Source organism: Microtus oregoni, unplaced genomic scaffold (genome assembly GCF_018167655.1).
Source record: "Microtus oregoni isolate MIOR12 unplaced genomic scaffold, Mior012 000048F_ref0000485, whole genome shotgun sequence".
In the NCBI taxonomy this organism is placed as follows: domain Eukaryota; kingdom Metazoa; phylum Chordata; class Mammalia; order Rodentia; family Cricetidae; genus Microtus; species Microtus oregoni.
This window is the reverse complement of record NW_024543222.1, coordinates 245,655-262,688: the sequence shown is the minus strand read 5'-3', so window position 1 is coordinate 262,688 and position 17,034 is coordinate 245,655. Positions and strand designations below refer to the sequence as shown.

The 17,034-nt window shown below is 48.1% G+C and overlaps 1 protein-coding gene across 3 annotated transcripts in view; it reads left to right on the top strand.

Annotated features, from left to right (window-relative positions):
- Rptor (regulatory associated protein of MTOR complex 1) overlaps nucleotides 1–17,034 on the top strand; it is a 309,261-nt gene that overhangs the window by 57,754 nt on the left and 234,473 nt on the right. For all 3 annotated transcript variants that reach the window (XM_041635818.1, XM_041635817.1, XM_041635819.1), the window contains exon 2: nucleotides 5,715–5,817. In XM_041635818.1, the coding sequence (XP_041491752.1) occupies nucleotides 5,715–5,817 (103 nt within the window). The remainder of the gene's footprint in view (nucleotides 1–5,714; nucleotides 5,818–17,034) is intronic.

Here is a 17,034-nt window from a genome sequence, read left to right as displayed (position 1 = left end):
AAAGGTGTGCACCACCACACCTGATTTATACAGTTTCTTGAAATGATACTCTTTTTGGTTTTTTTGAGGTACAGTCTCCTGTAGTCTAGGCTCTTCTGGAATTCACTACATAGCCCAGGCTCGCCTTGAACTCATGGCTTTCCTCCTGCCTCAGCATCCCAAGTGCTGAGATTGAAGGTCTGAGCCAGCTGGCCTGGATTTCAAAGTAACATTCTTTTCAAATTCAAAATTAAGCTCTGGAGACATAACTTTGCCATCTTATGTTATATTCCTTTCAGAAGAAGTATTTTAATATCCAAATGGCTATTTTATGCAATAGTCTGCAGTTTTTGGTACATTAAATTTGATAGCCCTTAGAGGAAAACATTTCTGTAATTGTACTAATAATCATTAAACTAGAATTTTTGGAATAAGGTTTCCATATACATCAAATAAAATACTGAAAAGATATTTTAGGTATAGTTGAACTTAAGAGTCTATACAGTCTATGCCAAAATGTTTAAAATTTGCAGAATGAGATACACTTGATTGGATTAATAATATTTAGTGGTAATCTGTTCAGATTTGGAATCAGTAGCTAGGCATTAGACTAAAATCCATTTTTCTAACTTATGTGTTAGCGTATTTGAGATTCTGTGTTATTTTTATAGAAAGCATACATCACGTGAGCAAGTACACTGATCCTAGTGCCCAGGCCAAGTCCTGCCGCTGCTTAGTTCTTGGGCAGGAGAGGGAAGCTGCCTCTAGAGTGTTGCAGTGAGTATAGGGTGCACCGTTGACAGTCGTGCTGGGCTGTGACCCAGGACTAAAGGAACACTGTGTTTTTATGAGTGTTTTTGTCTGAGGGACCCAAATCATAAGACTGTGTGTGTGTGCGTGCACTGAGTGTCTTCTCTATTGCCCTCCATCTTTTTTCTTTGAGATAGGGACTTCCCCAATATGGCTGTACTAGATGACCAGTGTGTAGAAATCCTCCTGTCTGCCTTCCCCAGGCTGGAGTTACAGGCACAAGCTTCAAACCTGCTGAACTTTGGCCTCCGTGAGTGCGCAGTAAACATTTTACTAACTGAGCCATAGCCCAGCTCTGGAGGAACGTTTCTCTTTTTGTAATTATTTACTGAGAACTATGATAAATAGTCAGATTGGGTGCTACATCGATGCTTTGGTTCCCTTCACTGTTCTTGGTGTGGGAAAGAACCAGGTGTGTCTAACATGGGACTTGCTGCCTTGGGAGTTGCGAGGGCCCACCCTTTTACTCTTCCCTTCCCTGTGCCCTTTCAGGTGAGCGTAAGTTACAGTTGAGATGCCTGTTAGCATCACGTAATGAGCAGGTGCCACTGCTGATGGCACGTGCAGAGCAATTCCAGACTCTGGCTGTCAGTCACTAAGCCAGCACCAGCCGGGTAATCTCGTCACTTCCTCTTTGGATGCACAGGGCTGCAGGGTGAGGTGTTGGGAGAGCAAGCTGCTAGGGCAGTTGCAGCTGAGCTCGTCCGCACAGGAGCCACTCTTCAGGAGTGCCATAGATAAGGGGCTTTCCTTTGGACTTCACTGGGCAGCAGGAGGTTAGTTTAAGGGCATAACAAGAAACCAGTGGGTAGAGTTCAGCCATGGGAATCGGCCTGTGGCAGTTCCCTTAGTCCTCTGGTAATGTGTTCTCAATGGCTGCCAGAAGCTCAGGACAACACAGAGCCCTTATCTAGACTGTGTTTTCTCATTTGTAAATGCCTGTTATGAGGTTATCTGGACTGTGTTTTCTCATTTGTAAATGCCTGTTATGAGGTTATCTAGACTGTGTTTTCTCATTTGTAAATGCTGTTAGAGGTTGTTTGTAAAGGAGAGGAGGTACAGAAAGTGTACCGACCACAGCGCAGCCGAACAGCGAAGCAGTCCTGTCACTCATGCGGGCTCCTTCACAGTTCTCTCCCTCCTTGTGAATGTGTGAGTGTGCCATGCCACAAGTCTAGAGGTTAGCACTTGACAGAAGTGATTCTCTTCCTTCTCCATGTGGGCCCTGGGGATCAAACATAGGTCTTGGACTTGACAGCAAGCACTTTCACCAACTGAGTTACCCCACCAGCCTCAGCCTTGTCTGGAAGGAGGGACACTCTGTGGCTTCCTTTGTCTTGTCTGATTGGCAGTTTGCTCTTCTGTGCTTGGGAACTGTCTGATAACACAGGCATCGTCAGCTGACTTAATGGAGGATCTGCACCTCTGGTACAGGATGGAGAGTTCCTGGTGGACTGCAGTCAGAGCTTGTGGGCTGTTTATTTCTCTTATTTCCCATGTACTGCTGTCTGACTCTCGATGGTTTTGAGTAAGGGACGCCTGGAGCAGGGAATCAGTCTTGTAATATTAGAGAACCTAAACTGTAGGGATTGCTGCGTCTGTGGAGAAGGAGGGCTGTGATGACTGAGCAAAACCATGACGTGGCAGCCTGGTCCAAGATCTGATTCCGTGCTTTACGGAAACCTTGTAACTTCCATTGTTACAGCAGCGGAGGAGGCTTAGAGCTGTCTCCCTACGATGGCAGAGATGTTTTCAGGGAGCTTCTCCTTTTAGACAGCCTGTCCTCAGGCTGAGTCTGCAGTAAAGTAATTGATCAGCTCTGTGGGGTTATTGATGGTGGTCACTTACATATTGGAAGCTAACTAGAAAATGCAGGTATTTTTACCCTTTGATTGATTTCACCTTTCCTCCTGACAGTGGGTAGAGAGCCTGTTTTCAGGTTTACAGCAAGATGATTCTGTACTGCTCTATGGAAGATGCTCTTGGAGGTGGGCGTGCCGGGAAAGAGGAAGGCTGGAACATTCTGTTCCCACAGACCTTTAGCATCTGTGCTGAACAAAGGACTGTTCTCTTGAAACACACGGCAGCCTCTAGAAGAGAGCTACTGCTGTCCATTGTGCTGCTTTGGGAGTGTTATTTCACAAGTCTTGCACAACCCAGCAAGACTTGATACAGAGAGAGACAGGAGGCACAGTCCATGAGAGAGGATGAGGCCCAGGCAGTGTACTAGGGTGTTTGTACACTCACAGGAGAACCAGTAAGGAGCATGTGTAGTTACATGTGTAATCCGTGAGAGAGGATGAGGTCCAGGCAGTGTACTAGGGTGTTTGTACACTCACAGGAGAACCAGTAAGGAGCATGTGTAGTTACATGTGTAATCCGTGAGAGAGGATGAGGTCCAGGCAGTGTACTAAGGTGTTTGCACACTCACAGGAGAACCAGTAAGGAGCATGTGTAGTTACATGTTTAGCAAACATGAGAAAATGGCCGGAAGCAGCTGTGGTGGGCAGTGGATCTGAGGAGGACAAGATGGTCTGGATGGGATACAGGGCTTCCTGGGTAGGAGACTGCAAAGTCTCCTTCACTTTCTGTGTCGCTGACAGAGTCGACAGGAAATTTGGCCAGTGGGGAGATGCTGTGCCTGTCTGAGAGGGGAGCATGTGAAAAGGTTGCTTCTTATCGCGTTTGGTTGAAATACTAGTGCAGTTTTAATTGAAATCCCAGCATGATTTAAACAGTGACCAAGGGGCTGGAGAGATAGGTTAGTGAATGAAAAGCACCTGCTGCTCTTTCAGAGGACTCGTTTAACTCAGGTTAACCTACATAGCTGCTAATAACCACCTGCAACTCCAATTCTAGGGGCTCATGTACTACATACACATGTAGTACAGTACATACATGCAGGTAAAACACCTATACATATAAAAATAAAAATTCAAGTGACTAAGTGATTAGTTTGGAAAGCAGGTTTAAATAGCTTAAATAACATTTTTGAAGAAAACCTGGCCTTCAGTTATTATGTAAGGTGTGTTGGTTCATCTTTATGTCAATTTAAGTGGATTTAGAATTGCCGTGGAAAGGCGCTCTGGGGTGTGTCTATGAAGATGTTTCCCAAAATGTTTAACTGAAGAGTGAAAACGCACCCTGAGTGTGGGGGGCACAATTCCCTGGGCTGGTTCCCCAGACTGAATAGAGAGAGAGAAAGGAAGCGAGGCATCAGAGTTCATTACTCTCTGCTTTCCAACTCTGGATGCCACATGACCAGCTGCTTTCTGCTTCTGCTGCCAGGATGGACTGTACCCTCAAACTGTGAGCAAGAATAAACCTTCCCTTCTTTAACTTTGTCAGGCGTTTGTCATAGCAATAAGAAAATGCCTAACTCACAAGGTGAAGGTTAGGTGCGCCAGCATGGTCCCTGTGTAGTGGAATGCTGGCCAGTGGATCACTTACCTGCTGGTAGTCCTGACGTGTGAGGTCAGGGAGAGGACTGGGCGGGACTGGGACAAATGACTGGTTGCTTTGAGGGGGAGAATCCTCACCTTGTCTCATTTGTCGGAATACTATCCAGATGAACTACAAGTAGGATGTGGGACAGAATCAAAGGCTAGACTAAAGCACGTGCTTACTCACTCAGCGCTCCGTCTGGGCCGTCTGCTTCCTTTAGATGCAGTGCAGCGAGGGGTGCCCAGGTCGTCCCTGAGACCCAAGGACAAAGTTAGAGAGTAGGCAAGGATGGAGATGGCGTGTCCGAGGCAGAGAGGACCAAGGCTTTGAATACCCGGAGGTAGAGGATGTCAGGTAACAGGGGGCGTGGCTCTCTCCCATGCCATCCGGGAAGCACAGCTTTGATGTGCAGCCTGCATCTAGGCAGGTTGTCCATGTGTACTTACACATACGTGCAGGACGTGACTGGAGCTCAGGGAGCATTGATGATGATTTGGAGTGAACACACTTGCAGACATTTCAGCTCGGATGCAGCGTGCTGGTGCTTCTAAGGATGGTGAGGACGAGAAGGGCCGGTGCTCTGTTTGAATGCACTTCCTCCTCTCCCCGCCTATCCCAGCTTTGTTTTTCCAAGATGGGGTCTCACTGTGCAGACCAGGCTCAAATTCTTACTCTTCCACACTGGGATTGGAGGTGTGTGCCACACTGTGCTTGCTGCAGGATCTTTATCTTAGGCTCCTGAGGTGTTTGTAGCACCTGTGAACAGTGATTGGCACACTGTGTGCGCTGGTGAAGGACATGGGCTAAGATTTGCTGGCTGGGTGGGGTTGCTTCTTAAAGTTGGAGCAGAGGGAAAGGAACAGGGGTGGGAGGAAGCATATCAGATGATGTTGGTCTGCCAGAAAGCAGAAGATACAAGGTGCTTGTATCCCAGCACTCAGAGTCAGAATCAGGCGGATCTCTGTGAATTTGGAGGCCAGCATGGTCTACATAGTGAGTTCCAGGACAGCCAGAACTATGTAGAGAGAGCTTGTCTCAAAAACAGACAAATAAAGCACTCAGACATCAGACAGTAGAGAAAAACATAGTAAAGGAATGTAATGTGGATAATGTGAGGCTAGCTAAGAAAATCACCGGAATCTGAATGAACATGATAGTATGCGTATCCTGTGCAGTGTTCAGCCATACTAATAAGAGCTAAGTCGTTCTGCCCTCGGCACTGCAGGAGCACAGGTAAGAATAGTGTATGGAGCTCTCAAGATGTGTTGTCGTCTGATCAGTTGATTCTGTGTCTGCAGATTCATTATAAGGAAGCTCCTGCATGCACCATTTTCTGCCCGTTGCCCAGGCCTCATAGGTGGGCTAACCTGGGGCATGGAAGCAGTCCAAGGGTGGCAGAGGGGGCTGTGCCAGCAGGAGGCACGTGCTCTTTGGGCGTCGCTAGAGTTTGCATTGAAACAGTGTTTCTTTTGTGCTTCCAGATGAAGACGGTCAGTGTGGCCTTGGTCCTGTGCCTGAACGTGGGCGTGGATCCTCCAGATGTGGTGAAGACCACGCCTTGTGCACGGCTGGAATGCTGGATTGGTAAGTGTCAGCCCCTCCCATGGGCACCTACCATGCAAACTGTTGATTTAGATGCACTGACCTTTATTTTATAGTAGAGAAAAATTTCAAGGAAACCTAATAAAATATTAGGCTTCTATATTTTTCCCTTTAAAATTTGTTGGTGTATGGCTGTGCCTATACATGGTATAGAATGGTAGGTATACACACTTTTGAAATATTGAACAGCTCATATTTGTACGCAAATATATTTATAGAAAAGGTAAATTGATCTTTTTTAAGCAAAGCATTATGCCATGTTTGATAGATGATAGTAGCCATATTCATGCTTCCAGTGTGCTAAGGATGGTTTACAGCAGTTCCCAGTTAATTAGCTCATTTAATCTCCATCTGAATCCCACACTAAAACATTTTATTGCATTTACATGTGTGCACATGCGTATATGCATGCAACAGTGTAGATGTGGAGGTCAAAGTAAAACGTGGGAGTCAGTTCTCTCCTCTCACCCTGTCGGTCCTGGAAATGGAACCAGGCTGTCAGGCTTGGTGGCAAGTGCCTTTGTCTCCCTGTGGAGCCATCTCACTAGCCCCTATCTGCTTTTGTTTGTTAGTTTGTTTTGTAACAAAATGCAAATATTTAATTTTTCAAAACAACTACTAATGAAAATAAATTATAGACAGCCTTCAACATTTGTACATTGTCTTCATATAACTACAATGGTGCTTTCAAAAGACATCTTGTAAAAGATATTTCATAGTACCATGTCGTAAAAATAGGACAACATTAATATATCTGAAATATTAGTCTGAAATATATCTCACAATGCTGGTATTTGAAGCTGAGGAAAATGATACAAAAGAAGAGTTTGCCCTGGGTTGTCCTGTGAGTATATGGCGGTGTTGGGAACCTCTGTAAAGTATGACTGTTCATTTTTGTCATACTGGGTGGTGGTGACACACATTTAATCCTAGCACAGGGCGGAGGCAGGTGGATCCATTCTGGTCTGTACAGTTAAGTTCTGGGCTGAGCAGCAGCCACCACCACCACTCTCTCCAGGAGCTTTTCACACCTCGGCTGCAGATGTTTCCCTCCCAGCCTCCGTCAGCCCCATTCAGGGTTTTCATTTCTGGGACAGGTGTTGTTATGTAGTCCAGGCTGGCCTCAACCTCAAGATCCTCTGCCTCTGAGTGCTGCATCACAGCTGGGCTAATCTGTTCAGAAGGACATACGCTTTTTCTAAACTGAGAGATGGAGCTGGTCTGGGCTGTTGTGACTTGACTACGTGGGATAAGAACAAAGAATGTTAATGACTTGCTTCAGCTGATGCTCAGAATCCATTATTCCATTGATGCCCTGGGTGGGGGGAGTCTCAAGTTGCAAGCAGGGCAGTGAACACTTCCCTGGCTCAGTGAGTTGCTTGGGAACTCTTCAGGGTTAGGTCCACTGGAAGGAGTCTCTCCTGAGATGAGATCACAGCTTACCCCTTGCGGGGAGTAGCTTGGGGACTGCAGTCAGGTGAGGCCCGTCCTCTGCAGCACGTCCTCTGGCTAGCTAGCACAGCCCTGACTGGGTCTCCCTTACCAGCCCTGGCTCTGTTTTGACTCTGAGGTCTGGCCGGAGGATTGCAGAATGCAGCTGCTGTACTCCGGCTGCAGTGCTCTGCAGGCCATGCTAGGTGTGCTGCGTGGGCTTCAGTTATCCCTGGCCATCATTTGCCATGTTTGACCCTGAACTGATACTTGCTTGTTAGCACTGGGGCATCCTTTGTGTGCTCTGTTCGCCAGAAAAGGTGCTTAGGGAACTGTCTTGCCAGTGTGGCCAGCCAGTGCTTTAGGTTTCAGGCATGGCCAGGCAGGCAGCTGGGGAGAGGATGGTTAGTTTGCATAGGGAGGTGCTTCTGAAGTCTTCGAGTAGGACTGACCTCCACCAGAAAGCTGGAAAGGCCTGTCTAGACTTAGGACTTGAGAGGCCATGTGCACACGACTGGAGGGAGGGAACAGAATTAGAACCCTGGGGGTGTGGAGAGGAAGGTGGGTGTCAGAACAGGGAAGGGCCCTGATCGTCAGGTTGGTTACAGTAGCCGGAAGAACATGGGTCTGTCAAGAGGTTATAGAGTTTGTAGGGCAGCTTGGCCAGTGAGGTAATGAGAGGCGGTGGAGGTGCTAGTCACAGTACCAGACTTCACTTGTACCATCCAAGCAGGTCACCGGTAAGACTGTGGGGAAGTGTCACTTAATGGCGCGGTGCCAGTTGCCATCCAGTGACTTTCAAATATGTGGCCTTGTAGAAGGCTACAAACTTGGCTTTTGTGTTTGGTCTCAGCATTTTGTGCTGTCGCTAGAAACCAACAGATTGTGTACTCATCAAGACCCTAGCTCCATTCATCCCAGCTTTACTCTGCCTGCTGAGCTGCTTTGAGCCTTGTCTCTTGTTGAGAGAGGAGCCAATGGTACCATCTCTCTCACAGCTCGGAGGGATTTACCGGGACCCTGGGCTCAGCTCCAGGCAGAGACTGGTGGCCCTTGGTGGGAGCTTACTTGACATGCCTCAACTCCAACCCCAGCATCCACACGCTATTTTAGTGTGTTTGTACTTCCATAACAAAATACAGGAGAATAGGCAATTAGTAAACATGGAGGTTTATGGCTCACAATTCTGTAGAATTAAAACTCAGATCCAGGTGGTGGCAGATGGTGTGCCTGGTGTCTGGTTTCTGTCTCTGAGATGATGTCTTGGTTACCGTCCTCACTTGGTGGGACAGGGCAAAAAGGTCTAGCTCCCTGTTTGCAGCCCCCCCCCTTTTTTTTTTACAAGGTCTCCATTTCTGGCCTTAGGTACTCTGCCCTTGTGATTTAATCCCTTCCTGCATGCTCTACCTCTTGACACTGTCAAGCTTGGGTCCACGTTCCAACAGAGGAATTTTTACATTATAGTATCAAGTGGGCCTCTTCCTGTGCAGTACCCCCTGGCTTTTTAGCACAACAAGGTACCAAGTGCCTTTTGTGCCCACCTGTGTGGCTGAAGGAGGGGCATAGCAAGTGTACCCCATTAGCCGTTTTGAGCCTGCTGACCTCTGGGATTGCTGTGCACTCAGGGCTGATGTCTGGCAGGTGTTAGGTAGTAGAATGCATGATGTTCTCATTCTGCTAACAAATTAGACCTTCAGTGTGTCGGGTAGTTGTTGAGGCATATCCCAGAGCTCTGCTGGAAGCTGGGAGTGTGGCTGTGGCCTTGTAGGAAGGGGGCTGAGCTGCCTGAGCTGGGCCTCAGAGAGAAGGGCTCTGGATGGAGCCTGAATACTAGACCTGTGCTCGTCGTTGTTGTTGTTTGTTTGCTTGTTTTTCGTTTTGGTTTGTTTGTACCACCTGAGCACGTGACGGAGTCAGTCCGGTCTCTGAGGAGAAAGTAAAAGACAGAGGCCTTCCTGTCACCTGTCGTCTGCAGATGGTAGGGCATGAGCTGCAAATGCCAAAGAGTGAAGGCTTCGCTGGCCGGTCCCCAGAAATTAAAAGCTCTTGGGGCTCTTGTTCTTCCCGCCCTTGTCCCCGTTCCTCTGCTTTAAAAATGCTGTTTGCCTTCTGGAAACGACTCCTGTCTCTTTTCAGAAAAGCAGGGAGAGGCCGTTTGGGTTTACGGCTGACATTAAATGCTATAGCAGTAATACTGAAAACAGTCCACTAAATGGTGTGCACCCTGTGCTTGTCTGACGGCAGGATGCAAAGCTGACTGCTGAATGGAAGCCAGGATGCTGGAACTGGGATGTGTGCCTGCAAGTGGGGAGTAGTTGGGTGCTAGCAGAGGTTTGTCAGAGTCATGGGGCTTCTGTTGACCCCAAAGAATTATTTGGGAGCACTTTGCCCCCGTTGCCCAGAGGCTGCAGATCAACTGAGACAATGCATCTATCTCAGTGCATCTGTCTGTTCTTGGCCTGGCTTTGTGGATTGCAGAGCACATGCACAGAGCCCGCTACCAACTGGGCAGACCAAACTGGAACCCCAGATCACAGCCCATCGCCGTGAGTATGGTGAAGGTCAGGTGGGCATTGTTCACCGCAGGACCGTGACCTACTTTGGGAAGGCCGAGCTTCGAGCTCCAGGTGAGGCTGGCAATCGGGGTTAGCTGTGACCAGTGGCTCTTTGGGCTGTGGCATATCTCAAGAGGCAGCTGGAGCCTCTGCTTTTGGAGACTGATGGTTTAGAACACTGTGTTCTTTGTCTTGTTGTGCTGGTGTCTTGAGGTAGTGTCCCTGCTCCCCTTTGAGAGAGGATAGCAGAGCCACTTGTAGTCTCCCCCCTCCCTCCTTTTCAGTGGATGCAAACCTGGAGGCTGTATTTTAAGCCATGGATCCCAGCCAAGCCCCCAAGTAGGCTGTAAAGTATTTCATCTGGTGTTGATCATAGCAGGATGTGATTTGTTCTGTAGGCACATGGGCTGTGAGGCTTTTAGGGAGGAAATGGCCAGCTGTGGGTGATAGTTTCTGCCCTAGAATCCTATCCACTCCGGGGCTGAGAGGTCCTACCACTAGCCAGTCCCTGGGGTGGACCTGCCCAGCTCTGCACAGCCTAGTGGCCAGGCTTTGCACTGAAACTCAGAGAGGAGACAGGCCCTGTACTGTGTTTGCCACTAATTATAAAATGGAGAGATGACATTATGATTAATAAGATACAATCTTCAAGAGCCATTCCTAATTTCAAAGTAGCCCTTTTGCTATTATGTATTTTCTCAATCAAAAATTAGTCTTTCAAGGTTACACAACTAATTAATGGAGGAATCCTTGAAAGGCACTCTCTGGTTTACACTCCATCCAGGAGGCAGTACTCTACTAATAAGTCAATTAGCAAATGCTCAAGTGTCTGCTAACTACAAGGCACAGAGAACTACAAAGCTTCTTTGAGCTGTGAGCTTTGTGTTACGTCTGCTTTTGTATTTCTGTTGTGGCACTGTCTCCATGCAGGAGGCTCAGTGTGTCCTACATACAGGAGTCTGCACCTAATCCAAGTGCACACTCAGGTTCAGACGGCTTTCCCCAAACTCACTGCACAAACCAGACCCAGAACATGGAACCAGAAGCCCAAGGGCAGCCACGTTCCAAGCCCCTAGCGCAGTTCTTGGCAGCATGTGTTCTTATTTGATACTCACCTGAGGGAGGGTGTCTGGAGCCCAGCAGTCTGCGGAGAGTCTTGCAGAGCCTTCCCAGAGTGCTGTGCTGTCAGGGATGACAGTGGTGGTCGGAGAATGTAGTTCTTTGGAAGGAAAGTCTAGCTGGGCTCCGCATCAAGGTAGGTGTGTGTGTGTGTGTGTGTGTGTGTGTGTGAGAGAGAGAGAGAGAGAGAGAGAGAGAAGGAGATAGTAAGTAAAGGGGAAGGAGAACAGAGATCTGCTGTTGCCTGACCAGCAGCACTGTCGGTGTCATACAGGCCCTTGGGCCCCGTCACCAGAGAGCTTCAACTATCCCGGGCTGGGAGGTGCCCAGCCACACTCCTTTCCATATCATGGTTAAGTGCTGTGAGATTCAGAGGGCTTATGCCGAGGATCTAAAGGGAAAACATTTAAATCCAAAAGCTTTACAGTGATGCCAGCTAGCATTTCCACCCCTCCCACTAGTGCCCCTTTATCACTTTCTTCCCAAAATGAAGCCACACAGGCTTTGGGAGATAGGGTTTGCTAAGAGCAGATTGCAGCTGTGAGCCTGCACCTGACACTGGCCTGGTACTCGGTGTTAGCATCTGCGGGCGATGTCACAGATTCTTCCTGTTCTCCTCACTGTTGGCTCTCTCTTCTACTCATTGCCATAATTTTAGGAGGAAATAAAACTAATTGACTGTAGGGATTTCTAGTAGATCAGAGGTGACACACTGTTGTGTGACAGCTTTTCCTGGAGAGATGCATGTGTGTGTGCAAACACACACACACACACACACACACACACACACACACACACACCTCTATTCATCCCTGATAAGGCACCCATGACAGACCAAAGTTAGATACCACCAAAGTCCAGCTTGGTGAATCAGTGAGTTTTATCGGGGTCACTTACAGGAGCAGAAACGACTCAAAGACAGCTGCATCTCCAAAGCCACCCAGCACGAGTGACAGCTCACAATGCTGGGGACCTGGAGCACACTGGGCAGCTCAGCAGGTTGAAGAGTGTCCTCCAGGTGGACCAGTTGGATTGAGCAGCCTCTTCAAGCAGCCCTGCTGATCTCTCCGTTTCAGGCTGCTTGGCTGGTCTTTGCTTCTAGGAAGCTGGGCTGTCTCGGCTTTCTTGTATGTGTAGTTTTTGCTTTTTTAGTTAGTTAGTTTGTTTTTTAGACAGGGCTTCTCTGTGTAACCCTGGCTGTCCTGGAAATCAGAGATCTGCCCGCATCTCCGCCTCTTGAGTGTGTATGAAAGGCACGTACGTGGTCATGCTTGGCTGTCTCAACTTTCTTAACGGCCTGGCCCTGAGAGGGACTTTGAGCACCTTGCTCTCAGGGGAGGAAGGGCCTCTTGAATCTGGTCAGTTTCAGAGCCTTAGAAGCTGTTTTGAGTTTTTACATTCTGTCTAAGGATATGCAATGTTTCAGTCTCAGAGAAACTGCTACACAGCACAGACTCACTTAGTTGGTCCCTCCCTGGGAATCAGCTGTGGAGGTCAGTAGGGAAAGAATGGGCAGTGGATAGGCTATAGGCTACCTGTGCTGCAGGCCCCTGATGCCTCTGCTCTATACTGTGGGGGCCGCTGGACTGAGGGGCGTCTGCAGCCTTAGTTGGGAAGAATAGGTATGGGGTTGAAGTTCAAGAGAGGAGGCCAGCCAGCTTCAGTCCTTCCTCCTCCTGGTAGACCAGACCTTAGGAACTAGTGCCCCTCGACTTTCCTGCCCTCCCTGCGCTGTGGCTTATCAGAACCACATGCACTGATAAGATGAGCCCTATCTTAACCAGACAGACCTATCTTTCCAAAGTAGAAATGGTTTTTTTCTTACCCACAGGCCTCCACGTTCATTGTTGCTGCTCAGTTAGTGTGGGCAGATGAACTTTGCTCTGTTCACCACAGACAGTGTGGCCTGATTCTGGAAAGGTTTTTCCATGTTAGTCTGCATAGGTGGCTTCTAACTGTAATCTGATTCAGGGCAGATGGTGGAGTTCCAGTCTAGCGTGTGCTAAGTCTTGGGTTTGCCCTGCAGCACCACGGGGACTGCCTGTGCGTCTGTAATCCTAGCACTGGGGAAGTGGAGGCAGGAGGCCAGACATTCAAGATGGCTGTGAGCTACCTAACAAGTTTTAGGACAGTGGAGGTCGAGACCCCACCGCATATCAGCGTTTCTGATTTGCAGGAATATAGTCGGCCTTGTGGTTTATGGTTGGGATCCTTGAGATTGTTTTCAGATTCTGGGATTGTCTGTCCATGGAGCTAAGAGATATGAAGACTGATGCCATGTCTTGTGGTGCTCAAACAGATTTCCCATAGCTCTTCAAGGGACAGTAGCAAGAACAGCCCCTCACTTGGTTTCACTTAGTGCCAGGGTCCTTCAGGGGTTTCCAGAATGGGAGGTCTAACACCCACGCTTGAGAAGTCCTCTGAAGATGTTGACATACTTGTGGGTTAAGTTCCCTTCCAGATACAGAACCTGTCACCAAGTTTTTTGATTAATCTTATTTAAAACAAAAAGTCTAACCTGAAGTATGCACACAGAGTCAAATAGTACTAAAGGTCCTGTTAGGAAAAGGCTGCTCCTGTTGGTTCTGTTCTTGACTGTGCTGTTCCCACAGTTGCAGGGCTCCCTGCTACTCTGCTGGAGTTTAGGATGAGCTTTTCTTGGTTTTTCTTATTGCAGTCAACTTCCCACCTGCTGTCAGCATGACCCGGACCCCCCCCACACCCGCTGCTGAGACCTGTCCTTGCGGATCTGCTGCTGTTTCAGGTGCCCCTTCTCATTCCCAGCTGGCACCTCGGTCCCTAGACTTGTTGCTCAGAAGGCCTAGTTGCACCACACACGCACACGCACACACACACGCACACACATGCACGCACGCACACACGCACGCACACACGCACACACACGCACACACACATGCACACGCACGCACACACGCATGCACACACACACGCACACACACACGCACACACACGCACACACACACGTACACACACACACGCACACACACGTACACACACGTACACCTCGCACGCCCTTCCCCCAGACTCACTTATTTTCTTCGTGGTTCACTTCCTAAGGGAAGGAACATGAAGCACACACTTTGTCTATGTTTACAAGGCCTCATTTGTTCCCCCAAACTCAAATATTAGATTGAACTCATTTTCGTGTGGAATTTTGGAGACATTGGTCTATTTTGTCTGGATTTTCAATGTTGTGGGGGAGCCCAGAGCTTTGTTGATCCTGGCAGGCTGTGACTGGGTTTCTCTTCTGGGTGTCCTTTGTCTTTGTCTTAGCCGTGTGGTTAGTGTGTGTCTGTGTGGGGCTTTCCTGGATTTATGCTGTTTGTGTCTCACGGAGCTCTTTGAATCCGTGTTTGTCTTTGATAAATTTGGGGAGATTTTCGTCATTATGCCTTTCAGTATGGGCATGGCAAGATGACAGGATGATGCCAGCCCTTTGTTGTCACCACAGGTCCACGTGGCCTTTCCTGGAATTCATTCATCCTCTACAAAGGCAATTCTGCATGCTTCTTCCAAGATTTTATAGTTGGTGGCCAAGAAAAGTGAAACAGAGTAGTTGCTGAGTGAGTTCCTGGGAAGGGGTGTGTGTCTGTGCAGAGTGGAGCAGAGGCAGGCTGGGCGCCCGGAGAACAGGGAGGCTGATGGAGCACTACAGTCGCTGCTGACATTTTCTTATACCGATTGTGAACATGACTGTAAGCAGGAAGGGCAAGATCTCCCCACTCGGGAAGAAGGTCTTTGCTGATGTCTGATGGAAAGCTACCTATCAGGGTGGCGTGGTCCCTTCGGAAGGATGGGGTCAGAAATGAGCCTGTCATTATTGGCTGTGACTTCAGACTGGTGTTGCCTAGGAACTTAGTTCCCAGGTCAGGGCCTGGCCAGCATGGTTGAGGGAGTGGAGAGTGATGGCTCATAGGACGCAGGCTTCTTGTCTTCTCTTGAAAGGATATTTTCTGTGGGAAACAGCACTAAAAGCCATGTTGAAGGTGTTAGTGTTGGGACCTGGGGATCCCCGAGTCTCTTTCCTAGAATCTGTGAAATTGGAAGTGTTGGTTCTCTTTGCCACCCCCCAACCCCACCCCTTGTCCACGGTTTCTCTGTGTAGCCCTGGCTGTCCTGGAACTTGCTCTGTAGATCAGGCTGGCCTCAAACTCACAGAAATGTACTAAAGTGCTGGGGTTAAAGGCATGTGCCGTGACTGCCTGTCTGTTTGGTTTTTGAGACAGGCTCTCATGTAGGCCAGGCTGGCCTCACACTTGCAGTGAAGCCAGAGATGACGTTACACTGGAATTCCAGGTAACCGCGCGTGTTCATGATTAATAATGTACTGGGGTTGACTTTAGGGCTTTGTACGTACTGGGCAAGCTCTCCACTACTACGCTATATCCCCAGCCCTAGAAACATTTAATAAAAATATAATATTAGTTGTCTTTGGAGCACCGTCCTCCAAGGCATGACATGGCTCTGGCCTCTTGAATTGCCAGCGCTGTGATTACTCAAAGGAAACTACGTAAGATTGAGACACTTTGTGTCATGTACAGGAGAGGGGTTTATGAGGCCACAGTCATCTTAAATGAAAAATTTATTTCTTTAATAATTTATTTTATTGGTGTTGTTTTGCCTGTGTATGTCTGTGTGATGATGTTGGATCCCTGGAACTGGGGTTACAGATGATTGTGAGCTGCCCAGATATTCTGGAAGAGCAGCCAGTGCTCTTAAGCTCTTAACTGCTTGTTCCAGCCCGAGACTGGATTGATTGATTGATTGAGCATTCATCCACCATCTATCCATCCATCCATCCATCCATCCATCCATGGTTTTTCGAGACAGGATTTCTCTCTAGCTTTGGAGCCTGTTCTGGAACTTGCTTTGTAGACCACGCTGACCTCAAACTCATAGAGATCCACCTGCCTCTGCCTCCCGAAAGCTGAGATTAAAGGTGTGTTTCACCACCACCCAGCCCAAGATTTATTTTTTATAATGAAAAGCCTTTTAATGATGTTTGTCTATAAACATGCGTTTGCTTCAGTGGTGCAGTTGTCTATGAGTTTCTGCAGTTCACCCCAAGGGGAACTAAGCTCTCTCTGGGCAGAGTAGTTGTTGTTGTTTTCTTGTTGTCTTTGTCCTGTCTGGACTGTGGGAACTTTATGTTCCCATAGAAACAGCTTGCTCAGCCTTTGACCTTTCTGATTGATGGTACTGCTGGAGCCTTCTGAAAGGGTGAAGTGACTGCTGTTCTTTCTTCCACATCTTTGCAGTTAAAACAAAATAAAACAAGAAGCAAAGATCCAGGTGGTGCTGGCACACACTTTTAATCCCAGCACCCCGCCAGGACTATACACAGAAACCCTGTCTTGACCCCCTTTCCTCCCCAGAAAAGTCCACTTCTAGCCCTTGCTGGCAGCCATGCTCACATCGTGGCTAATGGTGAGCCCTTGGATTGAGTCTCCCTCTCACCCTTGACAGAGCAAGTTCCAAAGATAGCAGAAAATTTTTGTGCCCTGAGCACTGGAAACGCTCTGGTTAGGGGGTTCCTTTCACATAATTATCCTAGGATTCATGTGCCCGGGAAGATGAACGAGGCTTGAGCATTGTGAAAGTGCGCGGTGCTTTGGGTGTAGGAATGGCAAGGCCACTCAGGAGCTTGGCGGGGCAAATGTGGCCAACTTCAATGCTTTTGACCTTGTGTACTGCTGAGGAACTGAGGATGACCTTGAACTTCTGATCTTTCCGCCTTTCTCCTCGGTGCTGAGATTTCAGGCCTACACCTCCATGCCTGTTTTTTTGTGGTGTTGAAGATGGAACCCAGGGCTTCATGCATGCTAGGCAAAGCATTCTACCCACTGAGAGCTATGTCTTCAGCCCGTTCTCACTAAATTTTTGGAGAGATCATTATTTTTCATCATATTCACGTTAAGACAGTGAATTTATCATATTTGGTTTTTAAAAAGATTATTGTATATATTATACATAGGAGTGTTTTGCTCCTATGTATGCCTGTCCTGCATGCATGCCTGTTGCAGGACGTCAGAAGGCATTGGCTTTTCTAGAACTGGAGCTATGGATGGTTGTA